This window comes from Phaethon aethereus, assembly GCF_964289735.1.
Source record: "Phaethon aethereus genome assembly, chromosome: 7".
In the NCBI taxonomy this organism is placed as follows: domain Eukaryota; kingdom Metazoa; phylum Chordata; class Aves; order Phaethontiformes; family Phaethontidae; genus Phaethon; species Phaethon aethereus.
This window is the reverse complement of record NC_138583.1, coordinates 38,295,093-38,320,681: the sequence shown is the minus strand read 5'-3', so window position 1 is coordinate 38,320,681 and position 25,589 is coordinate 38,295,093. Positions and strand designations below refer to the sequence as shown.

General features: G+C 44.7%; 1 protein-coding gene across 2 annotated transcripts in view; it reads left to right on the top strand.

Moving 5' to 3' along the window:
- Window positions 1–6,408: 6,408 nt before the first annotated feature.
- Window positions 6,409–25,589, top strand: part of ADAM12 (ADAM metallopeptidase domain 12) — a gene marked incomplete at its 3' end in the record, with an annotated part of 184,960 nt that continues 165,779 nt past the window's right edge. For both annotated transcript variants that reach the window (XM_082002344.1, XM_082002343.1), the window contains exons 1-2: window positions 6,409–7,335; window positions 24,140–24,273. In XM_082002344.1, coding sequence (XP_081858470.1) covers window positions 7,218–7,335; window positions 24,140–24,273 — 252 coding nt within the window. In that variant the 5' untranslated portion in view covers window positions 6,409–7,217. The remainder of the gene's footprint in view (window positions 7,336–24,139; window positions 24,274–25,589) is intronic.

The following is a 25,589-nucleotide window of genomic DNA, read 5'->3' as shown; positions in this document are numbered from 1 at the left end:
TGCCTATAATAAAAGAAGCTCTGTTTCGCTCTTGCTTTCATAAATAGTATGAGATTAAGACCTAATTGATTTCATTCTCCCATGATGTACAGCACAGTACTTTTTAATGATTTATCTCAAATTTCCCATTAGGAATATTTATTTTTCTTTAAAACCACCCAAAAATATGCTGTCCCGGCATTTATGATGATGGATGTTGCATTGTTTTGTGGTTTGCAGAGGGCTAGAGAGGAATGTTAAAAATATATGACTTCATAATTTCTAGTCTGAGTTGAATACTGTCCTCTTGTGAGACATGTAAAAATGTGTGGGTTTTTTTCTTTCTTTTGTTTTCAGGGAGACAGTGAAATGTGTAGCAACAGATCAAAGTGCTTATTCTCAGTGTCTGGTCTGAAGTCAAAAAAACATATTTAATGGGTTATTTGTTGTATTTAAAGGGATTTTAGCGCAGGAAACCTTCCTGCCGTGCTCTAAGAACTGTCCTGTCTGATAAAAGGATCCTGGTGGAGAATCGCCACTTCTCAGAATGAGTACTGAAATTAGCAGGACAGCTTAAAGTTATGTTTTTCCCACCAATGGAAAAAAAGGAATCTGTTCAGGTGGTCTGAACAATCAGAAGCTATTCAGGTCCTCATGGGGAAGGCATAGGATGTCCAGAACATAGGCCCAAATTACTCTGGTTTGGGCATTTTCGGGATTTTCCTGTAGCTGGCTGTTGGACGGTGCTTCTTCCTACGTGGCTGAATTTCCTTTTCACTACAGTAAATAGGGGCTGGTCAACAGCAGAGCACCAGAGAGGAAGAGCGAGTGATCTTTTTTCTTTATTTTGCAGAATATTAATTCCTGTCTGGTAGCATTAACCCGGCTGGCGCGCCACGGGTCAAGGGGGAGCGGGGTCGTCCGTTACTGCCGTAGGTTCGAGTAAGAAAAATGGCGGCACCAGAATGAAAAGTGAAGTTTTAGGGTTGCGCAGACATGCTGAAGAAGATCGATTATTTATTTATTTATTTATTTATTATCTGTGAAGATAAGCATTTGGTCGTGGCTGACTAAAACGGAAGAAAGTTTAGCGTGGTTTTTTCCTCTTCCTGGAGAAGGCTGGAAGAGGAAAATGCCAATGGCTATTTCCACGTGGTGTGAAGCCGGGAGCTGAGCCCTACGTCCCTTGGGATGTTGAGGCCTTTGGGTCAGGGTGCCGGGGGCCGTGGGGGGTGCCCACTGGCAGGGAGGGTGCCCCAAGGTGGGGCGGGTGCCCCACGGGAGGCGTGGCTGTGGCGTGGGGGCGCGGGAAGCTCAGCCGCCGGGGGTGGCTGTGCTCGTGGGGAGCTCTGTGTTTGCATGACCGAGGGTTTATGCTACAGGAAAAGAATGTAACTAGGGACCGTGTGAGGTTTGGGTTTTTGTGTTTTAACTGCTGAAGAATTTAGGGGGTTGCTGTTGTTGTTGTTAAGGGCCTGTATCCTTGGAGCGGTGGGTTTCTTTGTTTGCTCTTGCTTGAGCTCCTCTTGGCTTTTTCACCCTTGGCCCTGTTACAGCAGCCTGCAACGGTCTCTGTGTAGTTTCCCTATAAAGTAGTATATAAAGCTTAATCAGCACTAAAGCAGAGCTTACTCCCCTGCTTTGTTAGAGGAAAGGAGATGTTTTCCAAAGTGATGTTGCAATGGAGGGGTGGGATAAAGTGGGCAGAGCAGGCACGGGGAGAGGACCATGACGAGCACGTACCATTCGCCACCAGCCCTGATATCCCTTTTCCGTGTAGAAATGATAATGATTGTCCAAACATGGCGTAACGGAAGGGGCTTGCTCTTTCAGATCACATTTTATCCTTGAGACAGGTTAAAAATACTACACCTTATTTAATAAATGTATACATAACTTCAGGATGGCTGTGTCAGTTTTACTTATATTTTAACATAATGTTATAATGCTTCATCAGTCAAACAAGGTAGGGGTTGGTTTAGTCTCTTCTGTATCAAAAAAAAAAAGTATCTAGAAATCTTTCAGTTTTGGGGTTCTGCAATTCATGCTAAAATTAATTCAGTATAATATCCTGTCGATCATCTGTAGCGGTTCAAGGTTCTCTACGAGTACGAAGGACCATATGACTTCAAATAGCTCACCTATAGGTCTCGGAAAGAAACAGTCGCCACTCAACAAAAGCCTGACTTTATAAGCACGTCTCTCGCATGTGTGCCACAAGAGAGAAACTGCGTAAATCCTCGGTTCTCAAAGTCAGGAGGAGTTTGTCCCTGTAATTAAACTGAGCTCTGTTGAAGCTCACGGGGCACCAGCTGGGCACCGGGAGTCCCTCAGCTGGGACCACCGGGCAGACCCCGGCGGCGGAGAGACGCGAGGTCTGGCTGCAGCACGGCGCTGGCTGGTGTCAGCTCTGCTTTCCGCGCCCCGCCGCACCGGCAAACTCGCACCTTCGAGGCAGAAATGTCGGATGGATTTGACATTGCGGTACCTTTAGGAGAGGAAGAGGAAAAGGTCATAGCTAAAGTAGGGAGCTGCAAGGGGAGTGGAGGGGGAGGTAGGGATGTGTTTACTGGTAACAGAAAGGTGAGGTTGCTGGCCGTGCGTTGCGTTTCGTGGGCTGAACGACTTGGTTCAGGCTGGCTGTGCTGCGCAGGACGGCGCGCAGGCTCGGCGAGGCGCGCCGGGGTGCGCGCTCGCTAAGGATACGGAGGGTGGAAACTTGCCCTCGTAGACCAGGAAATCTATAGAATGCAACTTCTCTCAAGTATGTGCCGTAAACAATATTTACAGCCAGTATTTTATTTCAGTGTGCAGAGCTGATGGATGCTATTCTCGGGAGCATGCTATTTTATGGCTGGGTGTTGTGACAGAGGTCTATAGCAAAGCTCGCTGGCTAAAGGTCACGCTGTATTATGCTATATCTATGCCTGTTAATTATAGAGGACTGTAATCTGCCACTGCAGTCACAACTCAGCAGGATCTTGATTTTGCAGAGAGTTAATGAAGTGAGGGAGGACTGGAGACACAAAGTCTCAGCAGCTGGCTAGGGGACACACAGATTTCAAAGGGAAAAGCTTTTTTGTTTTGTTTTGTTTACTCTACAAAGCAAAAACTTCAGCCTGGAGGCCCCAAAACTGTAGATCCCTGTAGCTAAGTCCAGACAAGTCTTCATGCATTTTGGCACATATGGGAATAAAAGTACTTGGATTTCTGGATAATACTCGATGCCGTGATTACAGTGAGGTTTCCTGGATCTCCAAAAGGAGATCGTGGCTGATCTGGGGAGATGAGAGAGCAGTGTTACAGAGGTGTTTTCTCCCCACCAGAATCTCTTCTCTTGAAATTTTTCGACTATCTGAGGTGGTTTATCCTCTCTTCATTTAACTCAGGCTGTAAGGCAGGGATGCAATTCCTGCTCTAGCAGAGAAGGGTAGCAGACATAGCTTTCTTTTTCTCCTTTTATTTTTTTTCTCTTTTCCTTTTTTCTTCTTCTTTTTTTTCTTCTTTTTTTTTCTTCTTCTTTTTCTTCTTCTCTTCCTCTTTAATACTCCATACCCCATATCATATACCATAATCCATCTCACAAGTGCCATGTAGTTTGTTACAGTGCCTTCCATCTAAGGTCACAAAAGCATACACTATCATAGTCCAGAGGTTTTAAACTTAATATATGTTCTCTCCGCTCCTTTTTTTTTTTCCTCATGTTCTCTCCATGAGTCACTAATTCCTTCTCAAAACTCCTCCTTAACCAAGGGGAAACTAATGGAAGTTGATGTTTCCCTCAGTGCATCCTCCTCCTTTCCAGTGTCTGTACTAACCCATATGTTATACTTGTTTCCAGGTAAGTTATTCCACACTGCTCTCTTCTTCATTGCCCTCTTTGGAACTGACCTTTTCAGTGCCGTGTGAACTTCAGCTCCTGCATGAATTAGTAGTTTGATAACCCGAGGCCAAGCCAACTGCCTGTATGCGTTGACATACAGTCAAATATTAACTGTTAAAAATCACAAGTGCTCTTTACATCAAATTATTTTCACATGTAAACGCAAACTGAAATTTAAGCTACTTAAACTTGACCCATTAAAGTGACACAGTGACACAAGTCAGAGGCAGGTGTGAGAGCTGGAGAGGAAAGGATGCACAGCTGTAGCCCTGCTTCGTGAATGACAAGAGGTAACGATTAATACAGGGACGTTCCTGAGCACCCCGTAAGCATTACCAGTTCTCACAGCATCCAGCTGAAAGAGGCCTGTTAAATGTTTCCAAACCACTTCAAGGGGATGTGGGGGCAACGCAGTGGAAAGACATGCCTGAAGAGGGCTCCTGATGGGATCTGAGAGATCCTTGTCGCCCGGTTCCCTGGTGTCTCCTCTAGCCACAGGTGACCCGGAGCCGCGGAGTGAGGTCTTTCACCCACACGTCTCAAAGTAGAGAGATGCTACAGCAGTGGGATCTGCGCCCTTCAGTTTGTAGCCAGCGGCTGGCTTGCTTTTCCTGCAGAGCAGAGCCTGCGGCTTAACGCCGAGTGCAAACCAAGCTACCGCACCCGCCACCCTCTGTCTACAGTGATAGAAAAGAAAGAACAACGTGTTAGGTTTCCCTTTCCCAAGGAGATGAAGAGAGAAAAGACTATTTAGCTGTTCATATGCTGTTTCTATTGCAGGATAACCCTAAACTAGCAGAGAGTGGAGCGCGTGCTTTGGAAAGAAAAGCTGCTCATGGTTGAAGTAAACAAAAACTAAATACATAGAGCAAGGAAGATAAGGAGGACAAAAACAGAGGGGAGGGAAAAAAAAAAAGGCATAAAGAAGCAGTAGCAAAAGATACAAAGGTGAAGAAAACCCCAGAAGCAGCGAGACATCTCCAGACAACACACCTCCCCCCCGACAGTGCTAAAGAACAAAGCTGGGAAGGATGGATGGAGAGCCGTTGCCCGCGGGAATAACCTGGAGAATCAGGATTGTGGCCTCCTTTGAAGCGGCCACACAACCTGGATGCAATTTTCATTTCCTGCAGGGAAACTCAGCCTTGTTCTTCTGAAGTGGATAAACCAAGCCTCGTAAAACTAATTGGGGGAGGTGGTTTGACTTGAGAAATTAAAAGTCAAGTCTTATGCACATAGTAGTGAAGTGGGGGCACTCCCGATTAACTTCACTTTTCCTTGATTTTTTTTTTTTCCAAAAGAGTTTTGAAACTGCTGTGAAATTGTACTGTTGTTCTCCAGAACCAGAGGTAACTGCAATTCCGTAGCATTCTTCATGGATGTTTTTAATAATGTATTTTGGTCTCTTTTGTGATAAACTATCAATTTATCAACTTCAAGCCCATAAAAATAGTGTGGTAAAATGCAAGTGTTCCTTTCTGGTGAAGTTTTCAGGGAGGAGGAACTCTGATAATACCTAGTTTATTCATACTAGTGAATGACCAAGATCTAATTGCTCCACATTCACCATTAATGAATATTGTTACTCAAAACAAAAATACTAGCACTTAAGTGAAAAGCCGTGTGAGATCACCAAAACTCCAATTAGAAGTCTTTAGTTCCTTTTGACTGATTTTGTAAATGGGGAAAATACCTTCAAAGAGTAAAAATGTCTACATGGGTTTTATGGTGGCTTTCCACAAACAAATCATCTGTTTCAACATTTTTAACCAATGTGCTCTGTGGAGCACGTATATCCTTAACGAGACAGTCAATAGAGCTCATTCGTTTATATTTTAAGGGATGAAATGTTGCTGACTTTAGTTGTTAAAATGTAATTGATAACGGGCAAATAGGGAAAATCTAGCATTTGGGTATTTAAAGCTATACATAGGAGAATCCTCGACTGCTCGCAAGGATAGGGCTTTCCTGGGAAGGGGCATGATGAAGAAAATGTGCGCTGCTGAGGTGAGACTCGAGGGGTAAATGTAGATAGAGTTCAAAATCCAGAGATTGCCACTGTTACCCTTGGGATGTGACCGTCCCCTGCAGCGGTTCCGAGATGCTCTCAACGGCACGCAGTGGGTGCGATGCAGGGCTCCGGCTTGGGAACCGCAGCATTTTGTACCCGTTTTGTTTCTGCTGCCTCATTTATCCTCTGAGCTGGGGAAAGGCATAGTCCAGATCGCTATGAATAGTTACCAGCCTCTGCTGCAGAATAGACCCAAATCCGTGGTTCCAAAATCAATTTTTTAAGTGGGATTGCATGGTGGTGTGAGGGCTGATGTACAGACACGTATTAGGCTGGTTTTGCCAACTGCTTCATGCACAAGGAACATGGGGCCAATCCGCAGAATTAAGTATCAATATCCAAAGGGTGAGATTTGGGAAGAATCTTAATAAATTAAAAATGAAAATGCACAGTAAAAGTCTGTGTGGATTTACAGGGTTAGGTTCTTTCTTTCTACTGCTCTACAGCGTTCTGCGCGACATGTGGGCATTATATGTATTTTGGTGGTACGCTAAGGAATAGATAATCTGTATTTGGTTATTCTCCCAGACAGTCAGTAATAATAATTTGAATGAGGAAGATTTTAAAAAATGCATCTGGAAACTCTGTGGGTGTGTTGTGTTTTTTTATTTTTAAAAAGCACAATATAAAATAAGTTGGACGCACCAGAAACAACTTCAAAATAATTATGAAACCAATAAATAATCCCCGAGCTCTAACGTATGCAGATGACTTTCCAGAGGAAGCAGCCAGGGCTGCGTGTGCAGCAGAAACGGGGAAACCTCGGCAGCGGGGCGAGGGGGAAGGCAGCCACCGGGGGGACCCCAGAGCCCCCACGCGGTGCTCGGCGCTGCCTGCGCGGCGGCGGGCGGTAGGACCCCGCGGAGGGGCGGCCGCGGAGCTCATTTGTTCCATGGTGAGGAGCGCGGTGGGCGCAAGCCAGCACGGACGGGCTGCTCATTTATTGCAACGGCCAAAAGAGCTGTCCTTGCCAAAAAAAAAAAAAAACCAAACCTCTTTAAAAAGTAAAAAAAAAAAACAAACCCAAAAAACCCCCACCAAACCCAAAAAACAAAAAAACAAAAACCCACCCTCTTCCTTTTTTTTTTTTTTTTCTTTCCCCTAAGAAAGCAGAGCCCAACTCATCAGCAGCTCATGCAGGAGCAGGAGGGGTTTTGGAGTTAACTGCATGCAGGAAATCTCTCACATCCTGAGTCCCAGCTCGCTCCTCTCTGTAACTGTATATTATGGTGCTGCTCTCCAGCCCCAGCTGATGAAAGTTTGTCTCCCTCAGTCTGGGCTAAGATGTCAAAGCCTCTCCATGCAGAGCAGCAGCGCTTCCCTCCTCCGCACCCCCCAGCCCAGATTTCCATGCTGCTGCTGAGCCTCAGCTGGCTCTTTCTAGCATCACCCAGAGCTCAAGGTAAGTTAGCGCTATACAGAGATGTGTTTTTCTGCAGTACCGCCTCACCCTGCGCTCCATTTTAAGGGGAGAAGCAACAGAGACGTGACTTTAACGGAGCCAGCGCGCCCGGCCGCGCTCGGCTGCGCGGGGGCCGCTTTCCCGGGGCGCTCCCGGCGCTGCTTTTGCGCCCCCCGCCGCGCTTCTTCCGCTCCCCCTCCTCCCCCAGCGCTGCGCCCCGGCCTCCCCCGTCGGCTACCCGCGTAAGTCCCGCTCCTCTGCGCGGCGTGAGAACTTCCAAGCTCTTACCGGAAAAACTCCGCTTTGCAGCCCCCGGCACCCCCCGACCCCGCCGGTGTCCCTGCCCCGGGCGGGGTCCTGGGGACCCCCAGTGTGTGGGGGGGTGCCCTGCGGGGTCCCCGCTGCGGACCCCTCCCCTGAGGGTCCCCTGCAAACAGTCCCCCGCGGGCTGGGGCTGAATTCAGCGTTTGAGAGTATTGTCAGAATTCGGAGTCTTGTTTCCAGCCGGGAAGAATTGCCAGAAAAAGCCAAATACTGATGGTAAAAGTGTCTTTGCTGGGCAAAAGTTTACTGGCCGCTGCCTTCATTCAAAGGGAGCACGAGTCGGCGATCGGTGGCTTTGGTTTTAAAGCGGTTTTGCGGTATTGGCTCTGTGATATCTGTGTTACAGATGGGGGAGCAGCCTAGAAAAAAGTGACTTGTCTCTCTACAGCAAGTCTGGGGCTTATTCAGGAATCACGGGAGTGCTCAGGCCCTGTCCTCTTCATGAAACAGCAGCTGACAATGCATATTTTATGTGAGAGAGGAAGGGAGATTCTCTTGTGTAAATACGTGTAACGGCGCTGAAGAGTGCGTGTGTCCCTATGAGTTACTACAAACTGTTGTCTTGAGTCTTTTTTTTTTTTTTTTTTTCATTTAAACTTTGTAAATGTTTGCTTGTATCCCAATTTATTCTCAGCAGCTTGCACGGGGACTTTGGCTCAGGACTTGCTAAGGGAAAGATGGAGATGTACTTTAGCACGCAGTAGCCAGCACACTGCAATCCTGGGGTAGACAGAACAAGCTGTTGCGTTTAATCAAGCACCTAGGATTTATGTTAATGAATTCACAGGAGTTGAAGCTTTGCTTTGCCTTTCTGAGAGGTCTTAATTTCTCTTTGTCAGCATTTGTATTTACACCAAATCAGCATATTGGGGATAAAGGCTGCAGAAATTCTCAGGCAGATGAGGAGAAACAGGTCCCTTGTTCCGCTGTGGCTGTTCCCTTTGCATGGGTCAAGGGTCGGGTTTGCGTGGGTCAAGGCAGCAGCTGCCCCTTCCCTGAGCATGAGAGCCTCTGTGGCCGGCCAGGCCCCTCCACGTGCTGGAGGTACGCTAGGACAGAGGGTAAAGTTTGAGGTGAGGTGCTTCAAGCATCCACATATGACAGAAATAAAGAAATGAACGTACCCCAAAGTAGTTGTCCCTACAGTAAAATAAGAGGGCAAGCTGTGCGTGACTTAGATCTAGTATACGCATGAGAGTAGGAATAGTAACTGGGGACGGGAATCCTGTGTTTTGGGATTCCCTAAGAGCCAAACTGATGCTCTGCGGTTACATTTGCACTGATGAGTCAAGTACTCTGTAAAGTTTGTGTCAGCAGCTCATCTTTATGGTGCCCATCTTTAGATGTCTAAGCTTGAGCAACAGTGGTGCTCGCTGACCCTTGCAGCTTAGCTGGATTTTGGGTTTGCCTTGCTACATCTCTCCTACGCCTCTTCTTTCCATAACGTGTCTATAACTTGCTCTTTTGCGTCTGCAGCCAGAGTGCTCAGCGAGCACCCTCTCCTTTAATTCCTTTTTTTGTCCTGTGGAAGTAGAGAACAGCTTTGGCTTTGCCAGAGCGTGTGCTGCTTTCTTGGTCGCAGAGGTGCTGAAAGTTACAGCCGCGTGCTGCTACGCCGGCGAAGCTGCCCGGCGATGAAGATGAAAAGTCCTCTTCGCCGTGCTGGCACGCACCTCGCGCGGGCCTTCTGTAGCTTTGCAACTTCTACCTCGGCTGGCTTTACTGCTGTGCCCGCTCTGGGCGCCGTGTTAGTGGTTTGAGTGCTGCCAGGATGTCCTAATTTTTACATAAACGCACGCTTAGTGATTAAGACAGAAGTTTAAGTTACGATACGCCTTGAAAACCAGTTTTGAAATGTGGCAAGAGACACGCATAATGTGGGACTGCCCACTGTAGCAACTCTAATATTAAACAGAATTTACCAGGTCATGAGCTAGACAACTTAAAAGTAGCCTTGCCTCTCACTTTTAGTATGAGTTTCCTTTCCAATTATTATGGTTTTACAATTACCTTTTCCAGTATTGCTAGCTCTTGGTTGCTGGCTAAAGGGCCTCATGGACAAAAAGGAAAGCTAACTGTAGTACTGGCCTCAACAAAGCAAAATTAGCTTTGCTCTCCGGGTGGAGGATATTATCAAGTCGGCTAAGATCTAATCTTACAGATTTAGTCAAATGCCTTAAAATCTACATCTGTGTAAACTTTTTGCGTAATCAAGGCCTTCCTGGATCTGCTGGGCAGACAATGAAAGTGATGGTGTATAAAGGTAAACTCCAAATTAGTGTCTGTGGGAAAACTCTTAAATCTCTTTTAGATATGGGGTGTTAGCTGGAAGAACAGCAGAAAAACTGAAAATCCTAATATTGCAGTCAAAGTTCTTTACCTGCAATTGAAATAACTTTTCTGTTGGATTTTATTGTTGTTACTGATTGCAACTGCATTGGCTGTAATGGGAACAAATTAACAGAAGAAGAATCTTTCCTTATTTCTCACTTTAAACCCGACCTCTCCAACACACTCTGTGTTTCAGAGATCACTTTCAAATACTGTCTTTCAAACTGTTCCAGCGTTTGTGGCAGATATTTACGGTCTGTGTATAATCGCCTTCTTGTCTGACGATTATCCCTATCAGGTCCCCTGCAGATAGCCTGGCATGAAGCTGTCACCGTCTGTGGGGCTCCGTGCATCCATGCCAAAATACACCAGCTGAGGATATTATGCCCGCTCTTCAAATCATGTTCGCATCGTTGGCTCTCCTGCTCGCCGGGGAGCTGCCAGGTTGTTCGCTGGTGTTTTGTCGGGCTCCTCATCTCTCGCTTTCCTTGAGGTTTTTGGAAAGGTCGCCATGCAGCCACAAAGAGCATCCTCGAGCTGGTGATTGACAGGCTACGTTCTGGGCTGCGTTTCATCCCGCGGGCAGCACGGGGCTGCCCCGGTGGCACTTCTCTAACGACACGCGAGTGACTGCAGCGGATCAGGGCTGTGTTTATCTGCTACTTCCACTCAGGCTGTCAGCTGCAGCCGATGCTATTGATCATGAAATTCTGTTTTAAAAAGGCTGAATTCATGTAGAGGCTTACTTGGTCCTCCACCAGCCCTGTTCAGACCTGCCATTTATCGCCAGCGGTCCCTGTGTTTCTAACGTATCTCACACAGCCGGTGCAAATTGTCCGAGGAGCCCAGCTGGCTTCTGTTTTATGAGCATTCGCGCGCATCCTTTCGGGCAGCACGGGTCGCGCGCCCGGGCTGCGGCGCCGCGCGCGGATGGCGAGCCGCGGGCCGCGTCTCCAGGCAGGCGGCAGGACACGGCGTGGGGGAGCAGCCCGCGCGTCCAGCTTGTGCCGGGGGTGCTGCCAAGCCTCCTCCCCGAGAATCAGGCCTTTGGAGACTGCTTGTTTGAAGGCTGATGGGGAGGGTTTTGTCTTGACTTTTGCTGTGAGAGCTGTTGTAAGCCAAGAAGTGACATTTCTAGGGTGTTTGCAATAAGGTCTGAAATACTGTTAGGTTTATATGGCCAAGCTCTGCATCTCACACGGCATCCAGTCCTGCTTAGGATGCCAGGCCCTCCATGCTATTCATATTGGAGGTATCTTTTATTTAATCCCTTTTTTTGATGGCTTTCTTTTCCCTCTACAAGTTCCTGTCTTTTACTGTACATCATCTGAGATTTTGTTCTTCACGTTGCATGCACGTTGTACTTGCATTTCAAGTAGCTTTTCAGATTACTCCTAGGACAAAAGCACATCATCTCCAAAATTTTATAGTACTGAAGGCCTAAACCACACCTGCAGAGGCTTCCCTTAGTCCCTGATGAGTCTCCAGGGTAAATCTATGACAAACTAAACTAAAAATCCATGGCCTGAGTAAGTCTGTTAGGAGAGTTGCAGTTGATTCTTGATAGGACAGTGCAGTCCAAAAGGACAATCCCTTTTGCTTCTGGCTAACACAGAGCAAAGTGCTTTGATTACATTAAATTTGTAGCTTTTTGATAAAAGGATCGCACTGAGAACAGGTCTTAGGAGACCCCTGCTCCAGGATGGTGACCCTTCTCTTTTTAGCATGCCTAAGAGTTTGAGAATAGGTTGATACCAAGTGTGATGTTGGCATCGGTGCTTCAGAAAGTGACTTGATCAACTACATCATCTAATCAGAAATGCTGACTTCTGTGTTAAATCCCTTCATGTTGTTTCATTAATTTTTTACAGCCCGTATAAATGGGGTTGCTGCTTTCCATTACTTGGAGCTAGGATGAGAAGTGTTGGGTTAGCTTAGGGGCAGGGGATTGCCCATTCCTAAGATCAACGTGATGAAACTGTTGATTAGATGAACACATTCTTTCTTGTCCAAAATATATAACAGTATATGTCATATGCATTAAGTGAAAAACCTTCTTCAGACAATGGTGAAAGTTTGCTGTTTTCTTGCTTCTGTTTGATGTGCTCTAATTCTGAAAACGGCTGATCAAGCAAGAGAAATAAACCTCATGTGTGACTGCTTACCTTTGAAAGAATATACTAAAATATAAACTTCACCAAATCCAAGTATTTATGGGATTTTGTTTTGATATAGTCATGTAAAAAAAAAAAAATCTGGATTTTGTCATAATGCTAAATAATGACATTTATGACATAATGCTTAAATAAGGTGAGCATATGGGCCCGACCAGGCATGGAACTGAGCATCACCAGTATCTTTATTCAGCAGCACTGTCTGCATGCAGCAATGGTAGCACGCTGAAGATCCTCTGTTACTTCAATGATCAGAAGACGTGAGGAGAACTATTCAGTCCAGATTATTTAAGGGTATAGTGCATTCCTTTTCTGCCGTTCAGAGCACTGCAGTGACAGAGCTATAGCTGAGAATAAATGAGGCCTCTGCAACTTACAGGGAAGGATACAGCATCTCACTTCTGGTCCACGTTCCTTTTTGAATTGGAGGTCATAAAACTGTATCCAGGTTAAAAACCACTCTTGTATCGTGACACAGATTTTAAAGCATGAGGTAAGCATTCCAAGTGAAAGAGTATTTAGTTCTTCTTCTATTGCCTCTTAATTGAGGAAAATGCACCCCACTGAAGAGACACTTGAGGGCTTGAGGGGAAAGTGCAGGGTCATTGCAGAAGAAATCACACTTTCGAAAGAAAGAGCTTGTCTGTTTATTTTGTCATGTATGTTCCTTGTTTGTAGGTCTGATCCTCAGGATAAATTGTTTCACCGCCACAGATCTGGCTCCTTTCTACAACCTGGTGCTGATATTCTATTCATTTAACCTCTGCTTGGCAGGATCAGAGGATGCGTAGGTTAGATGAACAAAGCTGTGCTAGTGACCTGGGAAGATACCCTGGGTGTTCTCCCTGCCCTGAGGAAACAATAAAAATAAATGTTCATTATCCCTGTAGCTCATCTCCTGAAGAAGCTCGTGAAAGTCAGGAGTTATGGACTAATCCAGTGCTTATGGTGACATTTGTTGTAAGGTCACACACATAAAACTGAGAGGTGGCTTCAAGAACACTACGTAACTCTTAAGTTTTCTGTTCATTCGTGTTTCAAGAAATAGGAAGACAGACTTCAGTGACGGCTTATGCTAGTACAGGTGCAGTTAGTTTTTCTTTTTCTGCTGTTGTGTAATGCAAGTAGCAGGTATTCCCCATACAAACAAAAATGCGTGATGGATATTAACTCCCCAGCCCAGTAGCTGGCTTGGGGAAGAACTCCAAATCGTTTCCCATGCACGTTTACCTAAATTAATACTGAAATTTGCTTCAGTTGGATTTACTGTGTTTTCAATGTGATTTCCTGGAGAACGTCTGAATGAATGGTTTGTGTGCATATGACAAGCACAACTCAAACTCCCACTCAATAGTTTTTTTCACTGACGATTGTATACGGGAAGGAACATCCCTCAATACAGCTTTGTTAAGGATCCCTTGTGCTCAGTGAGGGATGCTAGTAAATCTTTGGGGGATTGTACTGTACCTTTTAAAAGCCTGAGAGGAAATTGTATTTTAGGGGGTAATTTTGGACTTCATTCTGTGGAAGGTAGCTTTTCTTGAGGGTTTGGAGGGGAGGAGCTGAAGAGAGGAAGGCTGGATCTGGATTTTTGTGTAATTTTGTGGTCTCATTGCTGAAAAGTGAATATAATCGATACTTTAGTCTTTGACATGGGAGCTCTATGGATTAGTTGTGCCTGTGCTTGTAAAGCACAGGTTGTTATTTCTTTCCTTGAATAAGTGTTTTTGTTAGATGCTGCCTCGCTGGTGCTGAAGGGTGCAAGGCTGAGTTTATAATCAAAACGAGATCTTTGGGACGGGGATCCTTTGGGGAAGGAGTAGCAGCTCAGGAAGGCGCGGATGTGCCTCAGTAGTGACTATGCTGGGATGATGCCGAATTAAGATGGGACACCCTTCGCTGTGGCATCCTGGAAACAGCTGTGGGAAAGGCATTGTACGACCCTGGATATTTTTCACCTGTTATTAGTCCTGTCTTGCTTGTTTCCACAAGAAAGAGTGACTGGACCACTTTATGTGGTGTGCATCGGGACTTGGAAAAGAGGCAAGCTTAAAGCAGGATTTGCAGCAAGAGGACAGAAGTTCTCCTAAGCCGTTATGTCACTTACTTTTCAAAGCTACTTTGGGTTTCAATCTTGCATTTACAGCTTGCCCTTCTCTGTGAACTGCAAGCGCTGAGCTCTTCCACGGGGGAAACCTCTCGATACATGCTCATTACCCCGTGTGCCGAAATGCCCTCAGGTTCAATGCTTTGCTGCTTTATTTCTCTCGTATTTTGAAATGTTCTCTTCTAGGAAAAGAAAGATAACTCTCTCTTTGGTCTGGTCCTGAGTAGCAATTCTTCAGTCAAACGTAACAACATCGCAAATGAGGCTGGACAGCTGTTTCCCAAATATAGCATACGTATATATTCTATACATGTAATAAAGCTTGGTTTTCAGGATTTGAAACGTTCTGCAGTCTCCCTGCCTGCTCCTGCAGTCAATGGCAAATGTTGTTCTCAGAACTCCACTTGTCACATTTTGTTCTCGAGAACAGGGAGGATATTGAGATATACTGGCTTCTTTCCTTGAGTGCATTTCAATATGTATTTTGTATAATGAGAGCCCAGATCCTTCTCACATTACTTATGCTTTAATCACACTGTGCTCTCCCAAGATTGCTTTAATCTCATTCGCATCAGCAGGAGTAACTCTGTATGATGAGCAATATTTCATCTGCAAACAGAGGAGACAGATCTTGGGCGCACGATGAGGAAGGAACTGGCTGTCCTGGATTTGTTACAGCAGAGCTCTCTAGCGAAGAATGGTGTAGCATCCTGATTTGAGAAATAGATATTCAAGAATGAGAATGAACAAAAGCTATTTTTACAGTTTTCTTGAGGACCTGTCAAGTGTGATAGTTCCCTTTTAATTTTCTAGTAAATGACTTTTTGGCATGTGTTAACTCCCAAGAAGTGCGATGCTGCCGAGTGCAGCAGACATCATTTTGTACTTCAGCCATGACATTACCGTATATGAGAACTGAAAACTTATATAGATATTACACCAATATATAAACCATGTGTGTTAGAAAGACAAGTTCAGTTTTGAAATATTTGACTTAGCTATGCTTTTCACTTTCAATCCGTGCCAAACATGTGCTTGAATGACTGATGGAGTCATATGGTTCCCTGAATAAAGCACTTCATTGTGCGCAGACTTAGAGCCTTCCAACAGTTGTATTACAGAAGCTTGAAGATTAAGATGATCCAACTGCTTAGGGGGTATGTTCCACAATGAAGATTTTATTTTTCTTTTTTCCCCCTCTGTCTCCATTTTTTGCCTTAAAATGTGTCATTAGTTTGTTCAGCTGGTCGCGCAGCGACGCTGACCACGGAGCCTTCGGTTGAGAAGAACAGCAAGTTACCTTCATATTTGAGCTTTCACTCCCATGTCCGAATTAAAATGTTGAACACATGACTTTTTCCATGGAGTTTATGGGATTTTGTGGGGGAAGGGTGGGAGGGCTGTTTCCTGTCGCAGATTATTTCATCAGCAGAATTAGATTTAGGAAGGGAATAACTCAAGCAAGAACAAGTGATGACAGGAGATGGTTCTTAGAATTCTAAAGCCAAAATATTAAAAAGCATGTTTTTAATGCCGTCTAGTTAACGGGGATGAGTGCATCTCAAACTCCTATTTCTCATCCGAGCAGTCAGTGCTCGTGAAGCTGCTTAGTGTGAGCGATCAAGCGTCCATGCTGCGAAGTCATACACAGATCAGTTCAAAGTTGACAGACCAGTCAAGCTGGAGAGAGGATCTTTTTCCATTAGAAGCAGAAAGAACAGAAAATTAAATTCAGAAATGCATGGAGTCATCTTGCTGCTGTCTGTCCTCAGGCTCATCAAAGGGCTTTGCTGACTTCTGATGTTCAAAAAATTTTGTACATGAGTAGTAATTTTGCAATGTGAAGGAAAAGACAAGATTCAAGCCCAAGAAGATCCATGGCATTAGTTGCTTTCCAAAAGTTACTTGTGCTTAAATGCCTGAGGTCTTGGGTTTGGGAATGGGGGGAGGAGTGAGAAAATAAGTAAAACTTTGTGTATAGTTAGGTGACTTGCTTTTTTTTTTTTTTTCTTTAAAATAATTATTTTCCAGGCAGGCCATGAAAAGTCTAATTTTACTAGATTTTATAGAGAGAATCAATTAACTGCTTAGACGTGCAAAGGTTAGTTGGAAAAATAATTTATGATTTTGAACTAATAAAAACTTCATTGCAAGAGATAAGGTTTTTATTTTATGCACAGTCAAATCGTGCCCAGACTTTTGTGCTTACATACAGGTGAGGGCAGACCCTGGCATGTGTTGTGCTGCCTTTTTTAAAGCTGTGTAAGTGCTGTTAGCAGGATAATGGGAAGTACCTTATCAGTGTGGTGGAGTTTCTGATTTTTGTCCTTCCTTTTGAGATGGTGCCTGTGTTTTCAGCTGGTGGTTAGTGTAAAATTGAAGATGGATGCATGACTGACTTTTAGGCAAACTATTGCTTATTCGTCCCTATGGAACTTACTGGGCTTTCTTTCTTTAACCATTATGCACTGGAAATCTTGTACTGTTTGGTTTTGCAGCATTTTCATATTTATTATCAGATATTATTACGACTTGCATTTTTGTTATATTTTAAGTGTCAATTTATTATTTTTCCTGTCCAAAACAGAATAGGTATCATTCTAGAAGGTGGTTTCAGCAAGGTCTGTGCCTGGATAATGTTTAGCTTGGGTAATGTTTTGGCTTTTGCTGGAAGATGTTGTGAAATAGAGGACTGGAAGCACACATCCCCACTCCTTGGCCAGATAGTTGGATAGTTGACACTTTTTTTTTTTTTTTGGCCATGATATAGTCTGATTTCTAATGCTAACAATTTCCATTTAAAGAAAATTGATTTTTTTTTTTTTTTCCTTGATGCATAAGAGCTGGATGTGATCCTCTTTGCTCAGAAGCTCTATAGTACAATCCTATCTAACTTTATGTATAGCCACTTTATGCTGTTGCCATCTATAAATATATCAGCACTGGCAAGATAAATACCGAGAGGTATATAAAACTAAAGAACGATCATGGGTTCTGTCATCTTTGGTTTTCTAGATTATGCAAAATAATTCTTGCAGTTCTCTTCTTGCAGTTCAGTCTTTCCACTTCCCTCCTCACCCTGGCAGCCTTTCCAATCCACCAGCTCCGGGCTGAATTAACCTTTCACGAATGCAGGCGAGTAGAAATGCCCGCAGTGTTCCAGATGTGCTTCTATTGCTAACTCTCAGGAGTGGCTTCAATATCTGGTATTCACTGGAAGCACCTCCTTTGGTGCGTCGTTCCAGGACTGTCTTTGCTTCATGTGACATCAATGTTATACTGAACAGCACGTACGCGTCTTTCTGGTGTCCTTCGCCTTTGAAGATTACTGCTTAGAGCAGAAAACTTATTAGTCCCCAAGGGTACGACCCTCCATTCTGTACTACTTTGTTTCAACCCTTTGCTTCAGCCTGCAAGTTATTGCATCCTTTTGTAATATTCCTGTCCTTCTCGGTGCAGGTGTCACCTCCGAACTTGGAGGATTGGATTTTGGGGGGATGCTCATGCACATTGAGTAAAGGTTGCTGATAGAAATGCTAAGACTGATCCTAATACCTTTTCTTCCTAAATCTTGGTAGAAACCTTCCCTTACCTAGTTGATTAGCGATGTGCTCGGTGGGTAGCCTCTACTTCTTACCCAGTTTCACCCACTTCTTAAATTTCCCAAGTTCACCCCCATGTTGAAGGGCAAATGCTTGGTCCTCCTCTCTCAGTGTGTAAGGCTGGTAATTTTGGATTTAAAAGTTCTATTTTGAGTCCGGAGGTGATAAAAGAATCATCCCAAATAAGACATGAGAGAAAAGCAACCGATGAAGGGGGATAAAGCTCCTTCCCATCGGACGGGCGTCTCTGCTGGCGGTGGGTGGCTCTGTTGGGACTCTTGCCCAGCTCGCTGGGGCTGGTGGCACAGAGCAGACCTCAGGTATCCAGGGCTGCAGGGGAAGGCATCTGGCAGCAGAGCCCGTGGGGATGCCTCAGCGCCCTGCCACAAAACTCGTTGCCAAAAGGTCCAGTGAGTGCTGGATGCAGCCGTGCGTGTAGCCCTTCCTCCATAGCCAGAAACGACCCGTGCAAATCGGGGGTCCCTCCGACTGCGAGCTAAGCTGAGGAAGCTGGAGAAAACAAGGAGGGAAATGGATAAAGTATGCCCTTGCTGTCCTCCACAGCATTGGCAAAGCCCTGCGATACAGAACAGTGCCGTTAGCTGTTTTCAGTTTGCAGAAAGATTACTCTGTTCTATTATTCTTTTCTATCCCAAGATTATTCCGGTGCATTGGAGTTTTGTTCCAGAGGAAAAAGTACACAGGCTGTGACTTACAACTCTGAGCCCACTTGTAATATGAAAGGTAACACAAGGATAATATCATTTAATTTAATTTAGCCTTTTTTTATTCCCCCGCTTCTCTTATTTTCATAACTCGGCGGTAACCGCAGTGGGTGACACGAAGGGTGTCTGGGCTCAGTGCGACGGGGAGGGGGCTGCGGTCTGGGCTGGCGAGGGGCATCCCGCAGCGTCGCTGGGGCCATCGGCCCTGCGCTGGGCTTTAGTGGGGTGCTGGGGCTGTGGGAGCCCTTGGGTGCCTCGGGACCCTGATGGAATCGTGTTAACGTGGATGGGACAAGACGGGCGGTGGGACTCCCAGAACGCGCACAGCGGGAAGGAAGCACAGCATCGTACGTTGGCTTTACCCTAAATCTGGCTGTTAATAGACGGATGGCGTTTATAAACCACCCTCCGTCCGACTCCTCTCTCCTGCGCCGTGCCGGGGGAGCCGGGATGCTCCAGCACTGGCAGGATGGCGGGGGTCTGCAGTTGGGGGGACGTTTTCTTTTTCTCCTTCCACTTCAGCCCGTTTTATCCAGACCCACTCAGTACTGAGAGCATTCACCTTTTTGCTTATCGTAAGGACAAATAAATCGCACTGCCTGACTAAAAGCCTATTAATTTTAAGTAAATGCAAATCTGAAGCGTGTTTGGGCTTCCTCAGGAGGCGGCAGCTGTTGAACAAAGATGTGGCGTCGCATGCTTGCAGTTTATTTTGCACAAAGCGCGGAGGAACTGAAATACAAAGCCAAAAGATGAAAACTATTCGTTAAGAATAGTTTGCCAACAAGTCTTTGTACGATACTGTGCAAAGAAGAAAAGTTGTAGAAGTACATGGCAGATGAAAAATATTTAAGCCGCACAAAAGTCACTGACAGATAACATCTACTTATCTCACTATTTGTACAAAGTATCTTTTATATTACTGAAAAAAAGAATAAAGAGCACTACATCAGCTCGTGGGCCGCTTGTGGATCAAAAGCGTTACCTTCAGTGCAGGCTGAAAATAGAAAACAGATAGACACGACTGTGAAGTTTTTCATGTGAAAAAGTGGGAGACGAGCTTGCGTCAGGAAGAACTGGACAGAATTTCACTGAAATGGAAAATAAGTAGGTGAGTAAGTAGGTGCATGTGACACAAAAGATAGGAAACCTGGGTCTAATAAAAGTTTCTGGTAATACAGATGGACTGATTTTCTTCCCCTCTCATGACACGTTACCGAAATTTAAATTCTCTGATTTCAATTATTACACTATTTATATTGCTGTAATACCAAGAGTCCCCGTAGAGAAGAGGCCTCATTATTAATGTAATGCAAACAACTCTAATGGTTCCAGCTTCAAAGAAATCGTAATGAAAATGGGGAAAGGAGATGAAGAGTGGCAGAGAGGAAATACCAGCCCGTCTGCGCGCAAGAAGAACTGCAGCACTGGGAGCTCACGGGATGCGATCAAGGTGATGGAAACCCTTCGTTAGCGCAGATGGCCAGTCCCGTCCCACCGCGCTCCTCTCCTGGTGCCCCTCGGATGCTCTTTGGGAAGGCTGAGCTTATGCTTGGAGATGGGTGGCCTGAAACCAACAGAAGAAAACTGGGAGTTTGTTCAGCAAGAGACTGGGTGAAGTGTCCCTTCACCAAGTTCTTCAGTGTATCCGACTTTGTCGGAGGCGAGAGCTCTCTGAGGTTGCCAGCAGCCAATCCCACCTTGGTACCTACCCAGAAGCTCATACCACTGCTCCCACTCAGGGATGCTCTGGGGCTGCACATCTGTTTGTCCAATTTTTTTCAAAGATTCCTGCACACTTGAATTTCTATGCTTAGATCTTTTTGGCTTGACTCTCTTCTTATGTTTTTTTTGTGGTTTGGTTTTTGTTTTTTTTTTTTCCTCCTGACAGAGTCTTCCTCTACCCATGTCTCTTATATCTGTGTCCCATTGCTTGGCCAGGCGGAGTGGCACTTTAGACGCTGTCACCTTTCCCATCTCAGATGGATATGTGTGGGTTGCTCTTCGTTGGCTGTGTTCCCTTATTTTCTGCAATGTGTTTTTTGAAGCTTTGCAATCAGGCTGCAGAACCCTATTTAAAGGATTTACCTTTTTATCTTCCCCTTACTTTCATATTTAAAGACTTATCTAGAGTTTATCTATCAGTAATACAGGTTTCTTCATTTTGTGGTCTTTCAGAAATATACATAGTACCTAAATATAACGACCTTAAATCAGAAAAAAGCATTTTTATTTGATTTACAAAGGAAACTGTAATGAGCATGGATCACTGTGAGGACAGTTGGGAGTTAAGCAAGTGCATAACGTTAAGCATGTGCCCAAGTGCTCCTCAGAATGAGGCCCCACGACTGGGCTGTAGTGCTTTCTCTGCCTTCTGCAGGAAGCTGTGATTTTTATCGCACCCAATAATTTAAATAAAAACATTCAGATAAGCAGCAAAATATTTGGCTGAAGGAAAGCAACTAGACAGAAATTGATCTTGTGTTTTATAAATGCTATGGCTTCAGAAGGGTTTGCAAACCCTAAAGCTTGTCTGACTTGTTTCCCCCAAATAAATTATCTTTTCCAATAAAGATATAACTGCTGCCTATAAACCTGTCTTGATGTCTGTCTCCAGACTATCAACACTTCTGCACAATATGCATTTTCGGTGTGCAGATAAATAAGCATGTGTGTAAGATTAAATTTGCTCATTGTAACCTTACTTTCTTATGCATCACAAGCATCGCTTTGTCGTGATGGAATAGAAGTAGGAGTGGCAAAACTGAATGCACTTTGCGTAGACGTTGTTCCCTTTTCCCGTGATATTTTTCTAGCAGTTGCACTTTCTGGACCATGCCATGTCTGAGGGAATAACAGATCTGTGGACAAATTTTTCCCCGTTTTTCTTCTGTTTCGGATAATGTTGTGATGTTAATGCTTTGCAGAATTAATAAGAAAGGCAACTTGCACACGTAGGAATACCTGAAGGACTTTGATGCTTCCTGATATCGAGCTGCAGCTCCATGGTGTAAGCCTGCACAGAAGCGATGCAGACAAGGCATACGTGGGAGGGAAAGTATGCTCATAAGGTTTCTTAAAATTTCGATCTCGTGAAACTTTCAGAATACAAATCCTACAAAATAATAGAAGGGCCTGAGTAATTTAATTCATGTAGTTGAGACTGCTCTAGTGAGCCAAGGAAAAAAAAAAAATCAGGGCTAGAGCCAAACTTTTCTCATTTCTCTGTGATACGCTTCATAAATTTCTGTTCTGTGCAGGGAGCTTCATGCTCGATAATCAGAATAAAGAGCTGTGAGGTTCTGTCTAGACCCTCCTAGGCAGATGAGATGGTATCTCATCAGCCTCCACAGGGGTGAACCCCGTCGTGTGCAGGGTTTGGAGCATCCCTTAGGGCTGACACTGCGTCCTTCCAGACCGCTGTCGCTTGGGCTTGGGCTGCGCTGAGCGTGGGGTGAGAATACTTTTTCTACAGGAACACTCCTATAACAAGGAACTTTCCTCTCACCAATATACTTTATCTTCTTATCTTGGTATTTTTTTGGTGTTTTAGGGAGAGTGTCATATCTTTGAAAGCGTGCTGGAAAATACCAAACTTGTCTTCCCCTCACGTCGCCTTAACTGTAATGACTGTGTAGATGTTTTTAAGCTAATTCTAACAGTGACTAAATTGGGCTCATTCTGCTCAAAACACAGCTCTTGATCCTCAGAGAGTGTTAGGTGACCGGAGAGGGTAGGCCAGGTGGCTGGGATGGCAGTACTGAGCACTGGGCAGGTCTGACCCTACTGCTCTCCTCTCACTCCCGCACATAGTTCAGCCCCAAGACGTGGTTTAGTGCTAAAACGCTGCCCCGTCACCTTCTCTCTGCACCTTCTAGCACAAAGGCAGTGGGGAAGGAGGAAGAAAGGTAATGTTGGCCTTTCTCTGTCTTAATGGAGAATGGACACTTACCTAGAGCACCTGCAGAGACTCAGGTCTCATCCTCGTGGGGTCCACATGCACCAGAGGGCTCAGTGTGATGGTAGGTCAAGAGTGTGGCAAACCCCCCCAGCGTTTTGACTGTCCACAGCACCTGGAAGCCATCCCCATCTTCTCTTCAAGATCTATTCTCAATACCATTTCCAGCTCTAGTACTATGGTGCTGTTTTTTAGGACTCGGCTTTGACAGGCACAATACCATTCGTACGGTTTAGAGAGAGGAAAAGCACTTGAAAGACGTTGCATGCAAATAGCTTTTTGACATTGTAGGATGAATTGAAGTCATCTGACTGTGTAGGAGTAGGGCATTATTTCAGTGAGAGTTTATATTCTCTTCCAGACTTTTTTTCCCACTAATGAGAATGTGCATCCTTGATGTTACGGGGTTCTCGGTACTGTGTGACCTCCTTGCCTGTTCACACAGAAGTGCTGAGGTTGCTAAGTAAATATTCCGTCTTTCGCTGTACACGCTTCAGATGTGTTAAAACAGAGTACAACTGCGTGTTTCCATGTTTAGCAGAGTAAGACGGTGCATTAAGAGGAGTTTGGGGCATAGTAAAATACTGAGGATTAAACCTGGTAAATCTGCTGTGTGCAATAAACCTGGAGCTTTCAGGAGCCCCAAACCAGGTTGTTACGTCTGTGCTGTGACCCCAGCTGGCAAAGCCTGAGGACCAGCTGACCCCATCGCAGAAATGGAAGGACAGAAGGGAAAATCTGGGGTCTCCATCTGCCCTTAGGGAGCCTGTGTCATGCGGCTGCAGGGTTTGCTCGCCCCCGGGAGAGCAGAGCTCCAGTTACCCTCCCAGGGCACCGTCCCCCTCCTACCGTCATTCCTGCTTTGAATCTGATCCAGTGCGACTGTGTCTGGGAAGAGGGATGGGGAGAAGAGAGATCGGGGAGTGGAATGATCAAGACTAATTTCTTACCTTAATTACAGAAAAGCAGTCCTGATAAAATCTCATCTCTTTCGAATCCCTGCACCTTGCTTACCGTCTTAATGATGACGTGGAAAAGACGGGCAGCCACCTACTGCATTCCCCCTGCTGTCATCTTCTATGGAAAAGAAAATCCAAACCCTAGTATGATTATTAATGTAATAATTTAGACAGTGGTGCCAATACCTCTCCAATTTTTTTTATTTACGTCTTGCATCCCAACTCCTTATCTTTGCATCCTAGTATCTCAGTGTGTGGATAGATAAGCATGTGTGTAAGATTAAATTTGCTCATTGTAACCTTACTTTGTTATGTACCTCAAGCATCGCTTTGTCATGATGGAATAGGAGCAGCAAAACTTGTATCTCTACTCCTTATGTGCGGTCTTTGCCTTCTGCCGCTACAGAAGCGCACCCTCTAACCAACCTCCACGCTGCTCTCCCAGAACTCCAGCTCTCCTAGAAATCTGTGTAGGTTTTGACATTGACCCCACAATGTTTTAAGGTTTAATTCTTTTCCCGAATTATTTCCTTTTGAAATATGCTGCCAGGTCCCTTACATAACAGGGTTCATCTTGTCAGATGCTGTTCCCGACTAACACGAAGTGCTTCTCCCTGTCCCTAGGTGAGAATGTGGACAGCAGATTGGAGTCCTCGAGACAGCAGATGCCAAAGGACCAGTCAAAAGATTATGAGATAACAATTCCCTTCCTTTTGAATGGAGAACAGTGGAGACCAGTAAATGACATTTATTCAAAGGTTAGTCTTCATTTTGCCTATTATTTTATTCTAAGGCATATAACAATTGGAAATCTTTAGGGGAAAGTAAATGCACTTACTTCATCGTATCGGTTAAAGAATATTTTTATATTTTTGTAGAGAGTCTGCTGTCTAAAATTGTTACTTACCTAATTTAAGAAAATGGATAAGGTCGTTGGCTGAAATTAATACTTCTTTACTGTAAAGTGGCATTCCTATTTCTGATGGCAGAAATGGAAGCATGAAGTGACATAGGTTTTTTAAAGAGGTTAACATACATTGCTTGCAATTGTATCACGTAACAGCAAAACAGCCCCAAAACTGAGGGGAGGGCAAATACAATAACCACGTTTGTTTAAATACAGTCTGACAGCATGAATTTTAAGGAAAAGCATAAATAATGCTGTCTTGTTGACTGCAGCCTGAGGCATTACCTGGAGCTCATCATGGGAGATGGCCCCAAATGCTGTCCCATGTACTGCGGGGGGATCGGGGGCCAGTCTCCCCTCACACTCCGCTTTCCCGTTGCCTAACAAGGCAATAATCTATCGCTGGCTCTGACAAAGCAGAGATTGTTTTCTCCCTCTTGACAGGCCCTGATAAGCTTTCCTCCTTTTCTTCCCCTTGCATATTGGCGGATAATATGGGTAGCTGGTTTTAGGAGAAAAGGGCTGTTTTCTGTCTCCTTTGTCTCGTGCTTGAAGTATGAAGACAGGTAGTTGTTGTTTATTATTACCAAAGATGTCACGGGAATCTTGTACCCAACCTTTTTAACTCCAGTTAAAACTGGTCCGGTTTTGCTCCAGCTGACTTTTTATATTGTTCTTTTAGTTGTCAGAATGAGGAGAGAAAATTTACATTTTTAAATAGTTAAAAATAAAAAAAAAAAAAGGGAAAAAAAGAACAAGCAAAAAACATCACGCAAACATCGCAAACGGCCCAGACAGCCCATTAGAAGCCATTTCTTCACTGCGCTGGGGAAGCGTTTCACGGAGAAATCCTACCTGGCTCCTGCCACAGTCTGTGGGACACGGCTTTGGATCATGCTGCCGATTGGCAGAAGTAGGTGTGAGAAGAGATTTCAAAACAAGGCATCTGACTTGCAAAAACTCTTGTCTGGATTAAAATTTTGCTTCCTTTTTCTTCTTCCCTTCCTAAATGTGAAAGAAGGGCCAGTCCTAGTTTTGAGTATCTGCAGTGATGAAAGGGATATCACTGTGGGTATATAAGGGCTTATCTTGGAGAGATAACGCAGATGGCTTGGTCCTAGATGTATGTGCAACTCTATTTTTAGCTCATTTAATTAGAAACAGGCA